This window comes from Fusarium coffeatum (assembly GCF_003316985.1).
Source record: "Fusarium coffeatum strain FIESC_28 chromosome Unknown BRIP53273_contig_222, whole genome shotgun sequence".
Lineage (NCBI taxonomy): Eukaryota > Fungi > Ascomycota > Sordariomycetes > Hypocreales > Nectriaceae > Fusarium > Fusarium coffeatum.
In genome coordinates this window covers 27451-49452 of record NW_022158015.1, presented here as the reverse complement: position 1 = coordinate 49452, position 22002 = coordinate 27451, and the positions used below count along the sequence as shown (strand labels likewise).

Sequence of the window (22002 nt, the reverse complement as noted above, 5' to 3'; positions counted from 1 at the left end):
AAGGATTGATCGCTCAGAACCTGAGAGGAAATACTGAATGACTTTAGCCTAACATTTAAGTTACTTTATTTTAGCCCTCTAAGCCTTAAAGCACAATCTTTTTGTTACTCTGCCACCATAATGCACAGATTCTATCTTGGCATCGCGGTGGAGTCTTCGAAGGACTGTACCTGGAACGAATCAAAGTTAAAAATGAGATGCGTCGTGAGAGCCTGATTCGTCAAGTGCAGACTCAACAATGAGCTGAAATGCAAGGGTCTGATCATGGAGTCTGCTTTTATCAACTAGGCTCCAGCTTTGACCTTGTGGCTTGGCTTTTCAGCTGAATGACTTGTCACCTATATTTACCTCCTTTGGGTAACACAAACCCCGCCTCTTCGTATTCTATTGCGTGGTATGTGGCTGAGAGTCTCGAAGGATGCATAATGTGCAAGTGATGCCTGGCCGTCGAGTCAGAACTTGGAATAGACCTGCGTGGCTTGCCAGGGGTGTTGCTAGCTATCATATTAAGCAGCTTGGCTAACACCCACTCTGCCATTTGTTTCTCCCTTTCTGAACAATTCTCCTCCAGCACTCAGTGTGACAATACATCGAAATGTCTCTTCCCTCATCCTTACAAGATCCACATCGCTCGAGCCAATGCCTTCTCCCCCAACCGCCAGAGACTAACGCGACAGAAACCTCCATTCGCTACGAAAAGCTCTCGCCATGGCGCAAGCTGTCCATCTTAACGATTGTGGTCTTGTTGATGGGCTTGCTGGTCATGATGGGCGCAGCAGGCTTTCTCGCATTTCTTTGGTCGTATCCCACAGGCCATAATCCGAGCTCAGCCTGGTTATACATAGTTTCGAATAATTGGGCTTTGCCACTGGTAACGACCACAACTCTTGTGATACGCTTAGCAGCGGCTTATCAAGCAGCGTAAGACATAATCATGTTTTATCTTTGTTATCTGTGCTTACTAGCTCCCAGCGTGTGCACTTCGATGCTCGCTTCTATCATTCTGGAACGTCGGAGTGTCACCATAGATGGCTCAGCAAAACTTTCGGTCATTCGCTCATCCAACGCTGCGCCGATGAACCTGCTCCAATCATTATACGGCAATGTCCGAGGAGCTTCGCTTTGGGGTATAGTGGTGCTATGCTTAACCATCACTACATCTGCTCTGCAACTCGCCTCTACAGCTCTGGTGCGGGACATGGGCATCGGTCAACTCGTTCGCGAGGAGCAAGATACCAGAAATTTGGCCGCACTATCATGGGACAATCACAATCTCTCTGCAGTTAACGATATGCAGCGGGAACGATATTGGCTGGAAACAGTCAAAGACTTTCCAACCTTTGCTGAACGAAGGTCTCCTTTCGTGACCAATGCCCGCGAAACCAAAACTATTCGTGATACAGGACTTGTTCACCGAGCCTTTATCCCGTTTCGAAATGCAACTGTACGGACATCAATCAAGCGGTACAAAGGTCTATCCACAGTTATTGATTCCAGAGTCGCATGCGTCCAGCCAAGAATCCACGACGGGTTGGGCGTTGCATTCGTTGAAGGGTGGGGGTGGTATTTGAACGGAACCTTCATCCCGAACGACATGCCGGAGGGTCTGATCGGGGGTGACTCTGCAGGTAATACCGCGGATCTGCACAACAGAACTCTCGATACCACACTCGGCATAGGTCCCAAAACTACCCTCACCCGGGCTCAAGAACTGCCATATACCCATGACGCAGGCGAGTGGAACATAATAACCAAGGTCATCTATTCAGGACCTAAGCTTCTATCAGCGTTTGACCCACGTTACGCAGACATCGTTAGCGACACAACCACGTCTTTCGAGCGTGGTGAAGGATCTTCTTACCACGTAATTGGCGATGATATTACTCTCTTGACAGGTCGCAGCTATCTTCTCATCAACATAACAAGTGCAATGGGTCGACGGGCTATCGTCAATGAAACAGACACAACAAGTCCCAGGGACTTTTACTTCTCCCCCCGCCATACAAAGCACAAGCTATTACTCAAAGGTCAAGACGAATGGCTTACGTTCCGTCTATATGAGGTGCCAACTTTTCGTCTAGCCGTCAGCCTATGCTTTGACTCATTCGTCTCTGTTGAAGCAAACGTGAGCATCACGGCGCCGTCAGACCGGCCAGTGATTGAACCCAATTTGGGCACCTGGAATACTAAAACTACGCGTTTCAATACTACAGATGCTCGGGCGCAACTAGATTATGAAAAGCACCATCGAGAACGACATGTAATGAAGCTCGACACTACAGCCGAGGACTTTCGCAATCAGACCATGGCTTCGTACAATCTCTCGCGGGAGAACCAATTAACCCGGATCAAGTTCCCCTTTCAGGACATCATTCCACCATACGTGAAATACAGTGACCAGACTGGTGGCTACATGTGCGCTTCATGCGGCATTCAGTTCGATCGAGACGACGACCCCGTACGAATGAACCCCCAGATCTTCAACAGGGTGCACCAGCAAATGTTCCAAGATACGCTTAGGGCGACGAATAACTCAGCCAAAGCCTGGCAGAACTTAATGACGCTCATCGGTCGGATGGCGTATTACGATAAGACCCCATATTTCGACTACAACGACACAGCTCAGATAACATGGTTCTACCGAGCTCAATTCCCCCGAACTTCTGAAGGATTTTGGGCTACCGTTGGAGTTTTGGGCGGACATGTAGTTCTTGTTGTTTTCATCATCGCCTGTTTTATTCTCAACACCGAGGTTTCTTGTGTTGGGGACAATATCTGGCAGTGTATTGCCCAGACTAACTATGATGAGGATGGTAGCTTCCTTCGTGGCTTGACTACTAAAAAGGATTCGGAGGTTGAGAAATTGTTTCAGGGGAGCGGGTTGGATAAAGAGACTGTAACTCTTCAGGTTATTCAAGAGGCTTCAGGACAGAGGATTGGATTGAGGAACGCGACGGCTTCTGGTGTTTCGACTCATGAGACAGGAGTTTATCAACGAGTAGGAGACGTGGAATTATCTGAGAGGGTGGGATGATTCAGCGAATCTAATGATATGTCTTCTTCCACAATATATAGGCTTTTAAGTAACACAGTCGTATATGTCCTCAAATGCATACTCAACAAATAAAGCTTTTCATCACACAGCTACTCTTCTTCTTCCACACCCTCAAGCATCTTTCGGCTTGCGTCCATACACCGAAATACTAATTTATCGTCAGCTCAAAAGAACAAAACAAAGAGGATCCAACTTACATAGGCCAGTAAGCATGAATCCTCTTATCGTTAACCTCCTTCCTAGTCTGCGCAACAAAAAGAGTCACCTCCTCCTTCGACCACCCCAAAGCTCTAGTCAAAGGCGCAATAGCCGCCGCCTCCAAGAAGAACTGCGCATTCTCATTGTTCCACAGCCCCAGCTCCTTATGCTTAGAATCCTTGGGCCATGGGTTAGAAGGCCATTTGAAGAAGGCCTCAGTGACATCTTCGAAGCCTGCTTCTTCGAGGACAGCCTTCAAGCCGCTGACGTGAAAGTAGGGACGACCGAGCTTGTCAGATGCGTCCTGGAGGAGTTGCGCCCAGCGATGGAGAGCGTGGGACTTTGTTAAAGTGCCGTCGTCGGAGGTTGCAAAAACGTCGATCTCTTGGAGTTCTACATAGCCGCCAGGCTCGAGGTTGCTGGAGAAGGTTAGTTCAGAAGGTTCTGGGCTGGTGGTAGGTGGTGTGTACTCGTAGATTTTGGCCGCATAGTTTGACCAGTCTGCTACGCTTGAATTCATCATTCGGCTATGAATGTAGTCGAAGCGAGTGGAATACTGCCACTCTTCTTCAATATCGTCGATGATGAATCGTACATTTGGCGGAACACTAAACGGTTAGCTTGTTCACAAAACTTGGGAGAAATACATACAAACTGGGCTGACTGGGAGACAGATCGACGCCGATAACCTATACCAGTTAGAACACCACAGACTTGGACTGCACAGCAAACGAACCTCAGCTCCGGGATGTTCATCCGCAAAGTCGATGGTCCAAATTCCTGTTCCGGTGCCTATATCAAGGACATTCTTGACATCGGCATCTGGATTATTTGGCGGAGCAAACCCCAGATTATCATTGAAAGTTCGCAGGAAAATGGCATGTTGCAGGTCTCGCCTCATCAGCAACGAAGCGGCGGAACGGGGTCAGAACTTCTGTACCTAGTCTTTCGTTCTCTTGTTCGTCGTTGGGAACATTATACTCTATACAATTAGCGCAGGCTAACTTGGTTCAAGAGTTCGTACTGACTTCCATCCTTGTATCCGTGGTAGGTTCTACCATTCTCTTGTCGGTATTGGAGGATGCTGCTGCTTATGCTTTGGGTCGACGATTGGACATCCTAACAAAAGGCTGTCAGTCTGCGGCCTTTTGTGGGAATGGAATTGCGTACCTCCACGTATAGGGAGTCGTCGTCAGGTTGGGTCTACACCAGTCAGGTCAGACAAAGTTTTTGTAACTGTTTGGTACATCTTACTGTCTCATCGGCCACCAAAGGCTGACTATCATGAGTTGCCATTGTTCAAAAGTCTTGGAATTTTGGAACAAGAAAAGACCGAGAGAAAAAAAAGTAAAAGCTGCCTCGTCCTCTTTTTATCAACATGCCATCCTGCCGGGGTGCCCTGTTCGCCGCGTAGACACATGAATTTTCCGAACCAACAACAGCGTGCTCTGCTCCTGAGACTCCATCTGTTGGTCGGGCGTTGCTGCAACGTAAATGATATGTCATGAAAGTGTACGGTTGTGGGTTTACCCCGCTGCGGCAGATCAGATCATGAGGGGATTGAGGCTATTTTCAGCACAAATATTCTGGTTATATGTGGAAAGTGTGACCAAAGTTCACATAATAAATATTCCATCGAGCAGGGGGTAGAGGAATAGCCATACTTCCATTCTGATATTAATGTGATATGAGATTCTGGGCTCGCAGAAGCAGCGACTGATTATAAACACGAAACAGCTCGCCCCACGAGCAGAACATCCCAGTCACTGTCCAGCAGCAACACTAATATACAAAGGTCACAGCATAACAAGAGTATACAAACACTGATCCTCCTTTCTCAAACATTCCCTACGCAGCTCCGATAAACCAAGTAGTCCGATCATCAATATCCCTCGGCATACCCCCCGGGTTCAAATCCATCATCAACTCCGAATGCTGCGTCCTCGGCTTCCCCTGCGCAATCCTCAACTTCTCAAAATACACATACGCACCATAATAAACCGCACTCTTAGCCCCCGCATTCGCACCCTTGGCACCACGAAAATCTGACAACTGCTTCGACTGGATGCCCTTTCCTTTAGGAACCTTAAACGAAGCGTACATGTTTCTGCAAAACTGTGCTTGTGATAGACCGGGCGTTGTCATATGTGCGTTGATTTTACGACGGATTTCATCACAGTCGTCGTAGATGGGTACTTCATCTGTTTCTTCATCGGGGAGATGGATGTCGCTGATATCGGGAAGATCTGGACCAGTGGTCTTGCCTGATGAGGGTGTTCCGTCTGCGTTCTTTTGCTTTTTTGCTTGACTTTTCTTAGGATCAGGCATTTTCAGACCAGCGACTTCTCGTTGCTTGAACCAATCGTACGCATTTCTCCAAACAGTACTTCCAGAACCACCGTACGGACCCTTGGCTTTGAGGAAGTTGTTCAAAGAGTTTGAATTGGCACCAGTAGCCCTGCTGAACTCCGCCTTGGTCATTATGCCTGAATCGAAAAGCTTGTTCAACTTTGTACGAATGGAAGCACAGCTAGGAAGGGGATCATCTTCGAAGTAGGATGTCGGATGGACGTCGTTGAGATCAGCTTTGTATGCTTCGATTTGTTCTTCTAGGGATGTTTCTGAGGCTTTGCGCTTCTTTCCTGATGCCGGGGTTGTTTTGGGTGTAGTTTTCGGAAGAGCATTTGCTGCATGGAGATTATCACGGACGATGCTGGTTGTAAGCTGCACGGGTTAGCTGAGAGCAAGATGATGATGTTGGAATTCATACAGCGTTCATGGCATTCGCCACTGCTGGATTGAGAGGTGTGCGAGGCTCTGCCATTGTTGCACTTATTTGACGATCTGAGATAAATTTGGATTTAGAGCAAGATATTCACGATATGCAGGTACAACAATCAGGAGTCCAGGGAGCAGACAGAGAATCCTCACGCGAAATGCTACGTCAGTGCGCGTTCAAGTCGCGATAAGGGATTGCGGGGTCAGTGGCATATCTGACCAATCATCTAAAAGGTGAGAAGCGTTAGCAGTTACTTCTGTTGCTGCCTCTATAAAGTGCTGCAGAAAGTATTACTCATCAGTCTCAATCGTTATCCAGAAACGCCATCTGCAAGACAGCATTTTCGACAAGTCGAGACCATCGGCATGTCACTAAGCGACAGGGATCATCCTCAAATTGAATGGCGTCAATTTCTATCGATTGATGGACTCCACTTCGTCGTTTACGGCAGAGCCAGTCATGGCTAACGAGGTTGACGAGTTGCAAAGTCAGAAAATTGCACAGACAGCCGTTGGGAAGCCGACCGACGGACTCAATGATCGTCGTGCGCTAAGAAGCACATTGGCCGAATCCGACAGTCAGCTGACAACCTGGCTTTGATCGAGGAATATTTATTGGAAGAGAACCCGACCTGTAAACCCGAAAACGCGAAGCACAATTAATGCGACAATCTAAGCGACAATAAGGCACCCATCGATCGAGTACCCAGAGCCGAGTCAATTGCTCAAAGCAACACGAACTTTCCACGCCGCAGCCTTACCCTGTAACAAACTCGGCTGTGAAATGAGGCCCTGTTCAATCCTCACTGCATCAATCAATGGGGGCTATCTCCCAAAACACAGCCCCCAAAAACCCTCACCGTCATTTTCGTTTATCAATTTGCAAAAAGGAATTCGTAATTGAGAACAAAGAATGTAACCCAGCCTGTCTGGTAAGGCTGCCAGTATCTGGATGTTTGTCTGTCAGTGCACACCATTAGCGACTTATTGTGCAGTCAAGATCAGCGATAAGCAAGCCAAGCAGGCTGCCAAATAACCTCATCCTGGCATCCCTGCAGTTATGTTGAAAGCAACAAGTCTGGACAAACCTGGCGCTCACAATTCCCCCGCAGCCAAAAAAAACTGCCGGACGATGCGCCTCTTTTCAAACGGCTAACCTCGGCGAATTTTGGTAAAGTCCAGACTTGAAAGTGGATTTTGTTCACGTGGATTCAACTAAAAATCTGGGGTAAACGAGCATTGAATCCACAAAGACCCTCCCTCCCAAAACCCCAGTTCCCAATGACGTGGTTGAGTGTGTGTTTGTCTGTGTCAATCAATTGATCCCTTCAGATAAAGGTGAATCAAAAAACCTTCCAAAGAACAAAAAGAAGGAAACCTTGCATTAAGAGTCTAGCTGTATTAAGAAGGTGCACGCTATCAACCGCACAATTCAGCTCACAATCAAGACATTGCAACCTGGGCTGTGGTTGGGAAACTCTTATCTTGAAGCGGGTCAAATGATCAGCCCTTTACAAGTGGACAGAAAAGCTTGGCTGCGTGTCGCGTGAGATATTCTTTACGCAGAAAGGCCGCTTGACTTGACTTGTTTTGGCCTGGTAAGAGTCTGGGGAAAAGATGGTGTGCGCGACTTGATGGGGGGGATGGGTTTGATTGCAATTGTAGGGTTATTGATTGGGATTGTGACTGTGGCAGGGCGTAATATTTTCTCATGCAGGGAGAGATGTGCACCCTTATCAAACCTCTTCTTTCAGCTCTGCTTGCTTTTGAGGGTCAGGCTGTGGCTTTTTTGAGGTTGTACTGGCCTGACTTTTACTGGGTTGAGTGATACCCCTCGCCTGTCAACGGTGGCAATTCGACGTGCTAAGCCAACCCCGACCCAACAGCACACTAACTAAATTCTTGGCCCTTGATTACCGATTACCCTTCCTTTGGTTTATCACTGTCGCATAAAGGTAGAGCCATCTCTCCACTCGCCCCTCTTTTTTCCTCTTTTCCTCACAGTCTCACTTTTCTTCATCCTCCCCATCTCTTGATTGCAATTACTGTACTGTATGTAGAGGAGAATGCCTCCTCATTGTAGCTCATCATCATCATGAGCAGGGTTCCCAATGTCTGGGCCGCCATCATCATTCCCGTGCCCGCCAGCGCCCTCGCTTTGTTCCTTCGCATCAAAGCGAGGCGCATGACACCTAGAGGGGTTGGCTATGACGATGGTTTGTCTATTGCAGCTTGGGTACGACACTCACCCCACCATCCTGTCTCATTTTCAATTCATCATACTGACATTTTGGGTGTTTAGCTTGTGGCGCTGGGTTATTCAATCCTCCTCATCGTCTGTAAGCCACAACCGTTACATTCCTCACCAAAAAAAACTCAATTGACTTTTCCAAGGGACGACATGCTTCCATATGGGTCGCAAGGTCGGCCACCTCCCCGAATCCGAAATCGACTACATTCTCGAAAAATCCCACGAAATCCTCTTCGTCAGCGAAATCCTTTACTCATGGTCCATATTCCTGAGTAAAATGTCTGTACTCACTTTTTACCGCCGCCTGTTCCACGTCTCGTCAATCCGCGTGCCCATTATTATCCTCATGGTGTGCAGCGGCATCTGGATCACCATCCGCACCTTTATGACTATTTTTCATTGTATGCCTGTGCAGGCGTACTGGGATAAGTCTATCGATGGGAAATGTCTGAATAATATTGGAAGATATTATTTAGGGACTGATTTGACGCATTGTCTTATGGATTTTATTATTCTTGGTTTGCCGCTTTGGGAGGTTGTTAGGATGAAGTTGGTTTTTGGACAGAAGATTGCTGTTATTGCTATCTTCAGTCTTGGTTCCTTGTATGTTCTTCCCTTGATTGAAATCTCTGATTTGATTACTTACGCTTTGTAGGGTTGGTGTCGCCTCTATATTTCAAATCGTCGAAGCGCAGAGATATACCGCCAACTCTCGCGAATTTCCCTTTGAGTTTTCCCTAGCCATGGTCTGGGCCAACGTCGAGGTTCATCTCGCCGTCTTCACCAGTACGTCCATCCCCAACAACCCCTCCATATCCTCTACTAACAATCCTAGGCGGCCTCGCTCTCCTCCGTCCCATCTTCCGCAAATTCATCCCCGGCCTGCGCGGCAACACAACATACCCCAACGGCCCCAGCCGCAACGCAAGCAACACAAACAACACCTACACCAACAGCATCGCCCTCCGACGATCCCGCAGCCCCCGCGACATGGTCATCGAAGGCCAACGTGCGTTCTCCTACCCGGACTATGATGCGATCAGCTTACCAGGTGCTACCAAAGATGGAAACTCAATATCGCGGCAGGAATTTATGCAGCAGCGGTCAGAGGAGAGTATGACGAGCGATGAGTCTCCGGGTAGAGGTTCTTTGAATTATGTGTGATGCGTGTGATGATTGTGTGATTTATGATACCTATTTTGAATTTTATTGATTGTATATTTTGCAATTCTTTGTCTTGAACTCGTCTTTTGAGGTGAGTTTTGTAAATGAGAAGCGATATAATTTCCTAATATTAACTACTGTACAGCCAGTCCTGATGCACTCATTCTAGGGCCGGATACTCTGGAACCTCCCACTTAGCCTTCTCTGAACCCATTCCGAGACCTCTCTCCAGATGAAGATAAGCCGCCACCCGCGCCACCGAATGAAGCATCCAAATACCCCAGGCACTCTGCGGCATAAACAACTTCTCACGAGAATCATTCTCACCACCCTCAGCGGCCGCTATCGGTCGAAACACCTCCTCGTACCGCTTCACACCCTTTACGACAGCCGTACTAGGATCTTGCTTATACAGCGTCGCGATTTCTCCGGCGAGGATATATGATCCTACGAGACCCCATGTCGTTCCGAAACCATTTGCTGTGTGCGAGTGCGCTGCGTCGCCGATCGCCACGATACGACCCTTCGACCATGATCCTGGCGGGAGACGAACTTCCTGTCGAGGCGTTGAGTAGAGGTCGTCTGCTTCTGGAGAGGTTTTCATCGCGGTCATGAAACGCTTGCAATCCCATTCATCGCCAGGGAAGACATCCGCCCAAGCAGATTTGAGGTCTGCTAAGTTTCCGGACTTGTGCGCTGCGGCAAGAGCTTCGTTTTGGCCCTGCATCTGCATGTACACACGGGTCATATCCTTCGAGTCCTTTCTCGTCCCGATATACTTCCCTCCAGGAAGATGGCAGAAAGTGAAACAGTTGGAATCTTGAGGTTGAGAGATCGTGCTGAAGAAGCCGATATAACCTCCCAGCCAATGTCTCGGATCAGGTGCATCAGGACCAAGCATAAGCTGTCTCGTCCTCGACCCCGTGCCATCTGCCGCGACAACAAGATCAAAATCATCCTTTCCCCCATCATCAAACCCCACATGAACCTTTCCCTTCGGGTCATCCTCACTACCTTGGGTCAAACTAGTAACACTCAATCCGAACTTGTGCTTCACATTCTTCTTCCCCTCTGTAAGACCCATAAGAATCTTAACAAGATCCCCACGCATAATCTCATACTCGGTGGTCAAACTCTGATTCGCACCACCATGATCCGAAACACCAAAGAACGCCTTCGTACGCCCCCTGGTATCGATGAGTTGCGTTCCAGGTTCGTGGATTGTTTTCGCGCGGATCGCTGCTTCGATGCCTAGTTTCTTCATGACAGGCACACCTTGGGCGCGGACGTCGAGTTGTTGACCTGTTGATCTGAGTTGGGGGTAGCGTTCGATGAGAGTGATTTCTGCGCCTGTTCTGGCGAGCCAGGATGCTAGGGAGGGACCGGCGATGCCGGCGCCTACGATGAGAACTTTTAATGGTTCCATGATGAGTGAGCTTTTGCTAAATCTTGAGTGATTGGTATAAGCGTATTGCTGGTGAGGAAGGCAGCTATGAATGTATATATGGCTGAATGATTGGCCGAGTCATAGAGCGAAAGCCGAGACCGAGAGAATTCACCGGGCGGGCTATTTACTACCGTCTTACGATGGAGGCTTACATTGACCTATTGAATGACGAGAATTCTTTATCAATCTATGATCTGTCCCATAATAGACTGGTGCTTACTTTTTATCTGATCATGGCTTGTCCGACGGTCATTGTGTTTCAATCACTGGCATTCGACCATTTTTCTAAACTCCGTTAAATCCAGTAAACCCAGTGAATGACTTTTTACTGATTGTGATAAACCACGTCAGTACCTGTCGCACAGAATCAATTAAGATGACCAAATGCGACCAAATGAGCCTCGCTGACGGGCCTCATCTGTAATTGGCAATCCCCGAACATCAGCACCCGATAAGCAAAAGCGCCTCAAATCGCCCAGTAAGCACTCAATTGTGATTCATATCCCCACAGCCACCAGTTCCAGAACAAATGGAGCTCTTCCTTTGAGGATATTCGTATTTCATCCGACGGACCGATGATGTAATAGGCAATCGGTCCGCCCTGCAATTGCCCAGTTTTGGTGATACAAGGTCTCGAATCCTTCTGTGGAGGCTGGGCGATCAGGTCATGATGCCGCTGTACTGCACTCGGGCGGTGGCTGTGGCGGTTAGCTGTTGCCTGCTAATAGGCTAAAGTGATCGACATCAAGAGAGCTACTGCACTAACAGATAGTGGCGCACGATAGCACCCGATCGGTTAGTGCTGCATCCTCTGCTTACGGATCTTCGGCAGGATCTCCATGTGATCACCAAACTAACCACTCACAGCCAAGAATGCACTGCCTCGCGTAACCCACACTTCATGATGTACATAACACGCACAAATGGGGCAACCAGCACGGCACAGTCCCGGGATATAAACTCCCAAGATGCCAACTCGATCTCTTGGCATATCTTCCACATTCCTTCTAGAATTCATCAAACACCATGGCTGCACCACCAGCATATCAAGCCGTGGCTGATGGCCCAGCGCCAGACCAAGATCTCGATATCGAAGCACCTTTTACAAACCTCCAAATCGACCCTGTTCCTCATGAACCTGAACCCAACGTCTGTCTTGCGCATCTTCGTCTTCTTTTCGCTTTTGAAGCTTTGAAAGAGGATGTTGGGTACCATGACGGTCTGTTCAACATTTGGGATTCGCGCGCTGATGGGAGGATTGATGTTAGAGAGAATGGCGATGTAGAGGAACATCACTTTGATGACAGTTATGCGCCTGAGCTGGAGGATAAGAAGAAGTCTCTTAGTAAGATCCGTGAGAAGCGATGGACTTTGTTTGTCGCGAGAGCTGTGGATCGGTACGAAGCGTGGTGGAATTCTCTGCCGCTGGATCTGAACCCGTTGGATGAGTATCAGATGCATGACAAGGCCTCTTTGTCTTTTGGAGGTTTTGTTGAAGGGAGTGGCCGAGATTGGTGGGAGAAAAAGGCTCTTCCACCTCTCGGTAAGTATCTCGTGTCGTCGTGATATGCACAGCTAACAACTTCCAGATGTTCTCATGGTATATCACTCCCATCTTCTCAACCCCCACAACTTTTTGGAAGATTGTATGCGAAAAGGCCTTCGCGACTTCTGGCAGAATGGTATGCCGTGGAATCAAGTCAACGCCGCTATTGACGGCTCCTTTGCCTATAACGTCTCTGACGAGTACAAGGCCAGATGGGTCGCCCAGACTGGTCGCGAATGGGAAAACGCCAGTGACTCTACCACAAAGACTCTCAAGTGTCCTAACAAATTCTGCTTCTCGAGCTTTGAAGTTCCATGGACAACCTGCGGTCTTGAAGAAACTCCCAAAACACCAGAACGACCAGGTCTTGTCGGTTCAGGCTACGGCGACGGCAAGTTCGAAACACGCTGTCCGAAGTGTAACTTGAAAGTCACCAAGGAAACGCTCAGCGTGGTAAAGTTCTGCAGAGATGCGGAGCAGTGCGTTCTCAAGCAAAGACCCATGCCCGGAACACTTCTCTGGCCAGCAAGCGGCACACCGGTTGTAATGCTGAACCGCACAGGAAACAAAATTGATCAACGCATGTTTCCCAACCGGATGATTCAACATGTTTTGCGCACTCAGATCCAGACTCTTCTGGAATCACCTGACCCTGAGAACCCGCCTACCATGGAGACTGTGCGCAAGCTCATTGAGACGGAGGCTCTTATGAAACAAAGTGCTCTCAAGACTATTCAGGGTATTGAGACAAAGGGACCTGGACAAGCATCTGTGTCGAGGTTCTCCAAGGTCGTCATTCGAAAGATGATGTCGAGATACTGGGAGAACTTCAGTCCTTTTGCCCTCGATCTCACTGGCGCCGTCCTTCGTCAGACTATTTTCTCAGAGAAGATGTGTAAGCTTGACTGGCTGCACTCTCCCACTGCTCGCGAGACCATGGAGCGATGCTGTATGAAATACAAGCGTTTCATCAAGATCATCTCCAAGAACCCCAATCGAACAGCCGTTCCTACTCTCGACATTGACTTGGCGTGGCACACCCATCAACTTAGTCCTCTGTCTTATTACCACTACACCACGCGCAAGCTATTCAAGTTTGTGCGACATGATGATAAAATTGAAGATGATAAGTTGAACGATGGGTTTGAGTACACGAGCAAGGTTTACCAAGAGTTGTATGATGAGGTTTATTCGGAGTGTACTTGTTGGTATTGTGAGGCTACGCGGGCGGCGCATGTTTCTTCTGCGGGAAGGATTCTGAAGCTTTCTCATAATGAGAAGAGTAAGTCTCACGCACTTCCATCGCTTAGGACTATGGCTAACAGAAATAGTTACGGACAAGTTCTACGAGTCTGGACAGGCGGATATGTGTCCACCCGACAACTCAGCCCACATCTCCTCCCACAACGCCGTCCGCACCAACGACGAAGCACTCCTCGCATCCAACCAAATCGAAAAGGTCCAGAACAGAATGCGCGCAGTACAAAATAAGCGATTGGAAGAAAACTACCAAAAAGCCTGTAAACGCGCTGAGAAGAAGGGTCGAAAACTTCCACCCAAGGACCAATATTATAACCACTGGGGTTATCCGTACATGAGTAAGTCCTCCCTTTTTCTCTAACCTTGATCAATGCTGACGGATGTAGTGTACGGTCCGTTTATGGCGCCTGTTATGTTTGTTCCTGTCTATGCTTACGGAGCTGCGCCGGCTTGTGCGGCTGGTAGCTGTGGTGGAAACGCTGCTGGAGGAGCGTGTTCTGGTGGTGGTGGTGATGGTGGTGATGGGGGTGGTTGCGGAGGAGGAGGTTGTGGTGGAGGAGGTGGATGCGGTGGTGGAGGAGGATGTGGAGGGGGTGGTGGTGGTGGCTGTGGTGGTGGAGGAGGTGCTTGAGAGACGTGAGATATTCTTCTAATGTTTTCTTTATATAATGAGATATGTATGACTTTGACTTCAAGTTGTCTGCTTTGTTGTGTGAATGTTTGATCCTGCCGAAACGTTATGTCCACCAGCTTGCCCAAAATGAGACTGTTGCGCCCTCATGAAGACCTCACAGAACCTCATTTCAAAGGCCCGATAGAATTCTAGCCGTGACACGCCTTCGGCCATATGCCTATGTCACACGATAGTAAATCCTATAGCGCAACAATAATTTTGCTCGTGCTAGATGAAGACGGGTAGATGTCGCTTACGCATCATGAACGACAAGTGGGGTCTGGGACATGACTAGCGGGATTTTGCTGGAAAGACCTCACTCACCATAGCTCACCCCTTCTCTGCAACTAAACAGACCCTCATTGTCCAGAAACTTGTAATCATTGGTGACCAAGTACGAGGGGAACTGCCAAAATGCCTGCTCAATTCATCATCTTCGACTTTGATGGGACCCTCTTCGACACCCATCAGGCCATCATCCACAGCATCAAAACCACGTTCGATACCCTCCTTCCAGACTCGCCTCCCTCTGAAAGCGAACTTAAGAAGCTCATCGGAGGTGGAAAGGGCCTCCATGACGTCCTGACAGCACTGCATCCCACGCCTGACTCGTTTGACGAGGCTGAATGGACAGCGACTTATCGTCGCATCTACAACGACGAAGGCCAAAAGCTCGTCTCTCCCTTCCCCGGTGCAAAAGCCCTTCTTGAAACCCTCCACGCGCGTGGCATCCCTATGGCAATAGTCAGCAACAAAGGCGTATCAGCCCTTCAAACAGCCCTAGCCAACCACTCCCTCGCCCACATAATTCCAGAAGCTTTCATCATTGGCGACAACACACCCGGAGCAACCAGAAAGCCCGATCCCGGAAGCTACACAAATGTGCTTCTTCCAGCCCTACAAGCACGGGGGTTCCCAGCAGGGCTGGACGTTTTAGTTGTGGGCGACACGGAAGCGGATTTATTATTCGCTAAGAATATTGGTGCAAAGTCTGTCTGGTGTAGGTTTGGGTATGGAAACGGGGAGAAATGTGAGGAGCTTGGACCGGATTTTAAGATTGATGGGCTCGGGGAGATGGAGAGGATTGTGGATGGGCTATAAGATTGAGTTGGAGTTGAAAGTTTGATGTGTTGTCAGTGGCGAAGAAGCATAGCACGACCAATTACAGTGCCTGTGTCTCCTTGGCGTGTCACTTGAGTGCTTCCTTAGGGTCATGACATCCCTTCTTGTAATGGGTCAATCGGTCGCTTGGTGGGTAGTTCCGAGGTAGGTACCCGGCGCGCTGGGCTGAGTCCGTAATCGCCAATCTTGTCTCTTATTAAAGTTTACCTATGGGCCATGTTAACGATGCCCTCGCATGTGATTTCTTTGATTGGTCTGATGGAATTGTGATCCAACAACAGACACACCACAGTAAAGACAAAACACACCTCAGCGGAAATCACCAAACCAGCATCAAGCAGTAACCCAGCATGAAACGAAGGTATTTCTGTAGCCGTAGAGGCACCTCGAGGCACGGGTAACCTGCGTGAGGTCAGGTAGACCGCGCCGTATTCTACTACGCGCATTCAAGATAGCGCTGGTCTGTGATATCCACTCCTTACCGCCTGCATGGTATCAATCACAGTCACTGTACCCAATGGGGAAGAGCTTGACAATCTCTGGTTTTCGAGCAGTCACAGTCATTGCGAGAAGCACTGCGGCGTCTCTTGATTTGAAGAAATCGCCTGAGCCAAGTTTACTTGGTTCTTCAGGGTTCTCCTGGCTCTCATCCCAGGATGTTTCCAAAACGGCGGCAATGCCCAATGGGGAAGAGCAACTCGCGATTGTCTGTTACCTCCCAGCAAAAGAGGAAGAACTTTGCCCTCCCGAAGACTTTCTACCTTGGTGTGAAGAAGCATCGAACCACCAAAAAGCTCCCGCATCAGCGCCTCTCCCACCAATCCATCCTAAGCGCTATTAGAAAAGTAGGACTAGGGGGTTCGTTGCGCTGGGTGTAAAGGACTCGATAATTCAACCAGCTTTGTAGTCCGAAAGTAAACCCAGATACTCTCAACGTCTTCTCTGGTTGGCAAGCCACACCAATACAACCGGCGACACCTGGGAGAGGACAAACGTCAGTTTGACCTAGCTCAGCAATTCCCTACGATAAGGATTAGATCCTCATTCACTTGCTAGGAAATGGGAGGCCAGCTAATGACCATACCCGACCCGTTTTGTAGGACTAAATACTCTTACAGTTCTCATACAACACAGAGGTATGAGTTGTACAAACTCTACGATACCCACGAGATCACCACCCGCATCCACAAAGAAGTGTTTAACCTTCTTTCAGAGCCATGAATATGAGATTAATTCTCGCAACCCTAAGTGCCACGATTTTATTACTTTAGATTTGTTTCTGTTCTTTCCTGTAGTCCCTCTTTTTCTTCTTCTCCTTTATTTCCCTGCTCAACATCAATCTCGAATACTCGTCCATATCACCTTCCACCCACACTGAGAGCAAGACACACCTAGACCTGCCACCCCTCCCTCTTCAGATGCGATTATTCGTAATATCCATCCTGCTATCCCTGGTGGCTCTAGCCACCGCGGATCAGGCCCCAGGATATGAGGGCTTCGACCTCATCTGGGAAGACACCTTCTCTGGTCCCGCTGGCTCCCTCCCCGATCAATCCAAATGGATCATGCAAGACTGGTACAAGAACCTCAACGGTGACTTCCAAACATACACCATCAGTCGCGCAAACCAGCAACACACAGGTACCGGCACCCTCGTCATCGTCCCCCTGCGCGATCCCTCTGCTGAGCGTGGCTGGACATCTGGTCGTCTCGAAAGCACATACACGTTTACTCCTGCTCTTGGCGCAAAGACCATTGCCGAAGCAGAAATCAGGCTCGGTAGTGCTTCTAAGGCCGGTAAGCAGGGTATCTGGCCTGCTTTCTGGCTTCTGGGTGACAGTCATCGCAAGGGGACTTTGATCTGGCCTACTTGCGGAGAGATCGACATTTTGGAGAACGTCAATGGTGAGCCCAAGACGCAGGGTGTTATCCATTGTGATAAGAACCCTGGTGGTATTTGCAACGAGAAGAATGGCATTCCAGGCGCTCTTGACCTTCCTGACTCTGGTCGGAATTTTCACACCTACACTGCCATGATCGATCGCGCACCGGGTGATTGGCGACAGGAGAGTGTGTCATTCTTTGTGGATGGGCGCCAGTATCATCGAGTTACTGGTGATAGAATCGGCAATGAGGAAGTTTGGGGCAAGATTGCTCACAACTTGGTTCATTTTATCCTGAATGTTGCTGTTGGTGGTGAATGGGTAAGTCAAGAATATCCCGTGTAATGATCATACTAACTTCTTATAGCCTGGTGACCCCAATGAGTCTACTGTGTCGGGAATTGGAAATGCTATGGAGGTCAAGTATGTCGCTCACTACCAGAGTCAAGGTGCTGGAGGCTCTCGCCCCCCTAGTCATGGCAGTGGTGGATACAACCCGATCCCTCAGCCTCAACCTGAACCTGGTCCTCAATATCCTGAGCCGCCGTCGCCTCACTACCCAGACGAGCAAGCACCGCCCGTTACAGGACCTCCTCGACCACCTGCCCCCCCTTATTCTCCACACGACGAGATCCCTGGGATGCCACCTCCTCCGCATTACCCAGAGCCACAATTTCCGGGTCCTCATGGTCCTCCATACGAGCAGCCGCCGTCTCCTGGGTACCCATCGGAACAGCCGCCATGCCAAAGACGCCCCCAGGTGCCCGAGTCGCCTTCTCCGTATGATCCCTACGATCCGGTTCCTGGGGCTCCGGCTCCTCACTATCCATTTAATCCGGAGCCACCAATCCCTCCACACCATGATCCTGACTCTGGCTATCCTGAAAACCCTGCTTACGGTAGAAATAGACCAGTGTCTCCAGGTTCACCAGATCAGGCTCCTCCTTCCATCCCTCATATTCCATACCTCCCTGATCCCCCGGAGTTCCGTCCAGGAGGTGATGGCTACCCACCCAGACCAGGACCTCCCATCCCCGGCCATCACAAACGAGCAGAGAATCTCAGCGCTGCTCTGGATGATCCGCGGCCGACCAGACCTGCACCTGTTGTTGTGGATGAAGAGCAGAATGGACCTGAGCCTTTCTACCCCAACCAAGGTGGACCCCATCCTGCTCCAGCCCATGAGGTAATTGAGGCGGTTCCAGGAAACTCACCTCCTTGGTTCCCTCCTCACGTTGACTATCAACAACCCCAACAGCCTAGTCATGCGGGGGTTCCACCACAGATAGGTCCTGCTCAGCACGCTGACAACATTCAATTGCCTGGAGAGATTCTGCCACCAGCTCTCGACTTCCCTCACGGTGACTACCAACAGCCTTCTCCTGAGACTGGGGGTGACAGTTCTTCTCCCTGCCCACGTACTTCTAAGGGAGGATCCAATTGGCCCGGTGTCAATCGCAGGGACCCCAATGTGCCGTCCAAGTTCAACATCCGTGGTCTTGCTGCTTCCCGACGCAACGCTTCTGAGCCTGGAGTTGTACAGCTAAGCATGCCCAACCGGTTCAAAACACCGAACTACCCTACTCTCCCTCTCGACGGCACACCACCTACTGTTTACTCTGGTGACTTTGGTGGTGTTCAGGCAGAAGATATTAACAAGTATCTCGACAAGAACGCTTCTGAGCCTGAAGTTGCGAAGCGAAGCCTGCCCCAACCACCAAACCACCCTTGCCTTCCTCCTGATAGTATTCAAGCACCTACCGTTCAATCTGGCGATCCTAGCGGTGTCGAGCCCAGAAACACTAACAATCATGTCGATGAACCCGTTCCCAGTCCATCTACTGCATCCGATGCCGCTGAGCCATCTGATGTTCGACCTGCCGACTTTTGTGGTGTACAGCCCGAAGATATTCGCGACCACATCGAACAGAATGGGCCATATCACATCGAGATTCCCAATAACTCTACCAATGCCTCAGAGGCTGTCTCAACTCCTACACCTCAGCCTTTGGGTGTCAAGGACGGCGGTCTTATTGATGTTTTGAAAGAGAAGTATGGCATCGGGCATGGCATTAGACATACTAAGCGGGAAGCTGGGAGTGGATGTATTTTCGGGATCCCCTTTTTTGGACGTCGCACACCCTACAAGAAACACAGTCTTGAGAAAAGGGGTCTTGATGTTCGGGAAGCAAAAGCCGGCGAGCATACTGGGTACAACGACAAGTGTCTCATAGGCTTCCCTATCTTTGGACGTTGCAAACCCTCCAGAGAACAGCCTCAGAGACCAGCTATTATTGATAACCTGAGAGAGATGTTTCGCGGCAGTAAGCGTGTTAAGCGGGAAGAGAAGGGTGTTAGTGCCCCGAAGAAGAAGCATGCCGATAAGAGTACCAAGGGGAAGAAACATGTCAGTGAGCGTTGCAAGGAGAAGGAAGAGGATCGCTGTCTTTTCCTTCTTTTTGGACGCTGCTTGCAGCGGGGAGTTATCAAGAATCCCAAGGGGACGAAAGCCATCTGTACTTTCCGTCTTCTTGGATATTGCTTGCAGTGGGAAGTTGTCAAGGATCCGTGTTCCAAGGAATGAAAGAGGTCTATCTTCTACATCTTTTTGGACATTGCATACAGCACGGCTGGGATTGTATAACCCCGAGAGAGCAGCATGGGAAGCAAAAGAAGACCGACGAGGGGGCCGATAAGAAGGCCGACAAGACACAGTAGTCTTTTACCGCCTTCCTAATTGCCGTTTCTTGGTGTCTCTCTTCATTGCGGCTGCAATCATTGGCGGGACGTATTTTTAAGCTTCGCTCAAAATTCAATCTATACGGGGTGAAACGAATAATGAGGTGCTCCCAATTTCGCAAACTGCTTTTCGGATCAATGGTATGTCACTCATCTTTTTCTTGTTTCCTTTTCTATCTGAACCACATGCTGATATTTCCCCGCAGATTGACTAGGTTACGATATTCTTGTCTGAGGTAGTCCTTGGACAATTGCTATGCATCAGACACAACACGCATTAGTTATCATCTCGCGCAATACTGTTTAGTAAATTCAATCACTTTGCTCAAGATATCTCTTTCCTCATTATTTTCGTCGTCGTGTAACCGTCAGATGTTCCCGCAGACGCCAAGGCCTCTTGGCAGCGGATATACTGCGTAACGCGCAATCCTTTCCCACCGGTCCAATTATACGTCAGCGCCCAGACTGCCAACTCCTCTTTCCTTTGGTGATCGTAAAACGTGGCCCAGTCTGATTCTGAAGATATTTGCTTTGTGGTTCGCCCAGCCGTATTATGGAGCACGTGAGATGCCGTTTGCCGTTACCGTTCTTGGCTGGGAGTAGATGAACCACTGGTATATGCACTCACGTATTACATACATTGAGTGAAACCTGCTGTGAGGCCTCTTCTCCAGATCTCTATTGCCTCATGTCCCCGTGGGTAGCTTGGCACATATGCGTCCTGCAGAGTGAAACACTGCCTCAAAGGCAAGATGGAAATGAGGGGAAACGAGGGGAAGTGGCAGCTGTTCCAGAAGTTGGGAACATATAAAGGGCGTCTTCTTGTCCTTTGGAGTAACTGAACCTCAGAAACAAACTCTCCTCTATCCTACAACTCCTTCACACTATTCACAATGGGTCAACTCGACAATGGCAGCTGGATGTATCCAGAGGACGCTGTAACAAGCGACAACGGCAGAAACGTCCTCAAGATCGAAGATGACGGCAGAATGTGCATCTACTGGGACGGCGAGCAAGTGTGGGGCAATACGGATGAAGGACGTGATGATATCAAGGGTCTTGTCTTGCAAGACGACGGTAACCTTGTCCTCTAGTAAGTCCTCCAGCTTGAATGTGTCAGAAAGATGTGCTGACAGGTGATTACAGCACCCACGATGAGGAGGCTACCTGGGCTTCCAACACTGAGGAGCACGGCGATGAGGTTTACTTGCGCGTGCAGGATGATGGAAACGTTGTGTTGTATAAGGGTGAGGGTGATGATGCTGAAGCTGTCTGGGCTAGCAACACCATGCAAGCGGCTGAGGAAGAGGAGGAGGAGGAATAAGCAGATCAATGATTGTATGAATAGCTTCGGCAAAGAATCCCAATAAACAAGATACAACAAGTAACCATTCTTCTCCACCCACCAAGTGATCAGTAGCATGTTGCACCATCAAGAAGTGTCAATTTTCGGATTGTATCGTTGAAGGTTGCCAATAGCAAAGCTTGTTTCAACATCAAGAGCCACGCCCGGTTAGCTCAATCGGTAGAGCGTGAGACTCTTACGAGTACGCGATCTCAAGGTTGCGGGTTCGACCCCCGCATCGGGCTGTTCCTATAAAACGATTTCTAACATCGTGGCATTCTTTTTTTTTGCATTTTGGAGTAACTAATCCCTGCTGCCTACTGTCAAGAATAAAGTTCCAGCTCTGTTTCACTGTTTTATTTGACTTTTTGTATGTTTTGTTTCTCTCGCCGCAAACGTTCAATATGTCACTGCGGTCAGTGCTTTTTGTTTCAATCGCGTTGCAGCCCACGCGCCTTCATTTTGCTGTTTATTGCATGTGATTATTACCTGGGGTGAGCATTATGCGTGCTGATGTTGGTTCTGATTTCTCATCCAAATG

General features: G+C 49.1%; 8 protein-coding genes across 8 annotated transcripts; 6 read left to right on the top strand and 2 right to left on the bottom strand.

Annotated features, from left to right (window-relative positions):
• Positions 1-985: 985 nt before the first annotated feature.
• Positions 986-3034, top strand: FIESC28_09104 (uncharacterized protein; the record flags this gene model as incomplete). Its single annotated transcript, XM_031163241.1, has 1 exon — positions 986-3034. The coding sequence occupies one exon, from the start codon at positions 986-988 to the stop codon at positions 3032-3034; it is 2049 nt and encodes a 682-aa protein (XP_031012664.1).
• Positions 3035-3166: 132 nt separating this feature from the next.
• On the bottom strand, positions 3167-6077 carry FIESC28_09103 (uncharacterized protein; the record flags this gene model as incomplete). Its single annotated transcript, XM_031163240.1, has 10 exons — positions 3167-3203; positions 3253-3861; positions 3905-3942; positions 3990-4075; positions 4194-4235; positions 4282-4372; positions 4424-4456; positions 4508-4532; positions 5241-5977; positions 6024-6077. 10 exons carry the CDS (start codon positions 6075-6077, stop codon positions 3167-3169), a joined length of 1752 nt encoding a protein of 583 aa, XP_031012663.1.
• A 2049-nt stretch (positions 6078-8126) lies between these two features.
• On the top strand, positions 8127-9446 carry FIESC28_09102 (uncharacterized protein; the record flags this gene model as incomplete). Its single annotated transcript, XM_031163239.1, has 5 exons — positions 8127-8267; positions 8334-8370; positions 8426-8885; positions 8938-9068; positions 9118-9446. 5 exons carry the CDS (start codon positions 8127-8129, stop codon positions 9444-9446), a joined length of 1098 nt encoding a protein of 365 aa, XP_031012662.1.
• Positions 9447-9606: 160 nt separating this feature from the next.
• On the bottom strand, positions 9607-10872 carry FIESC28_09101 (uncharacterized protein; the record flags this gene model as incomplete). Its single annotated transcript, XM_031163238.1, has 1 exon — positions 9607-10872. One exon carries the CDS (start codon positions 10870-10872, stop codon positions 9607-9609), a length of 1266 nt encoding a protein of 421 aa, XP_031012661.1.
• A 1047-nt stretch (positions 10873-11919) lies between these two features.
• FIESC28_09100 (uncharacterized protein) lies at positions 11920-14330 on the top strand (the record flags this gene model as incomplete). Its single annotated transcript, XM_031163237.1, has 4 exons — positions 11920-12436; positions 12483-13721; positions 13771-14037; positions 14086-14330. The coding sequence occupies 4 exons, from the start codon at positions 11920-11922 to the stop codon at positions 14328-14330; spliced, it is 2268 nt and encodes a 755-aa protein (XP_031012660.1).
• Positions 14331-14786: 456 nt separating this feature from the next.
• Positions 14787-15473, top strand: FIESC28_09099 (uncharacterized protein; the record flags this gene model as incomplete). Its single annotated transcript, XM_031163236.1, has 1 exon — positions 14787-15473. The coding sequence occupies one exon, from the start codon at positions 14787-14789 to the stop codon at positions 15471-15473; it is 687 nt and encodes a 228-aa protein (XP_031012659.1).
• A 1439-nt stretch (positions 15474-16912) lies between these two features.
• Positions 16913-19961, top strand: FIESC28_09098 (uncharacterized protein; the record flags this gene model as incomplete). Its single annotated transcript, XM_031163235.1, has 2 exons — positions 16913-17698; positions 17745-19961. The coding sequence occupies 2 exons, from the start codon at positions 16913-16915 to the stop codon at positions 19959-19961; spliced, it is 3003 nt and encodes a 1000-aa protein (XP_031012658.1).
• A 1048-nt stretch (positions 19962-21009) lies between these two features.
• On the top strand, positions 21010-21440 carry FIESC28_09097 (uncharacterized protein; the record flags this gene model as incomplete). The annotated part of the gene is made up of 2 exons (XM_031163234.1): positions 21010-21209; positions 21263-21440. The coding sequence occupies 2 exons, from the start codon at positions 21010-21012 to the stop codon at positions 21438-21440; spliced, it is 378 nt and encodes a 125-aa protein (XP_031012657.1).
• Positions 21441-22002: the final 562 nt, after the last annotated feature.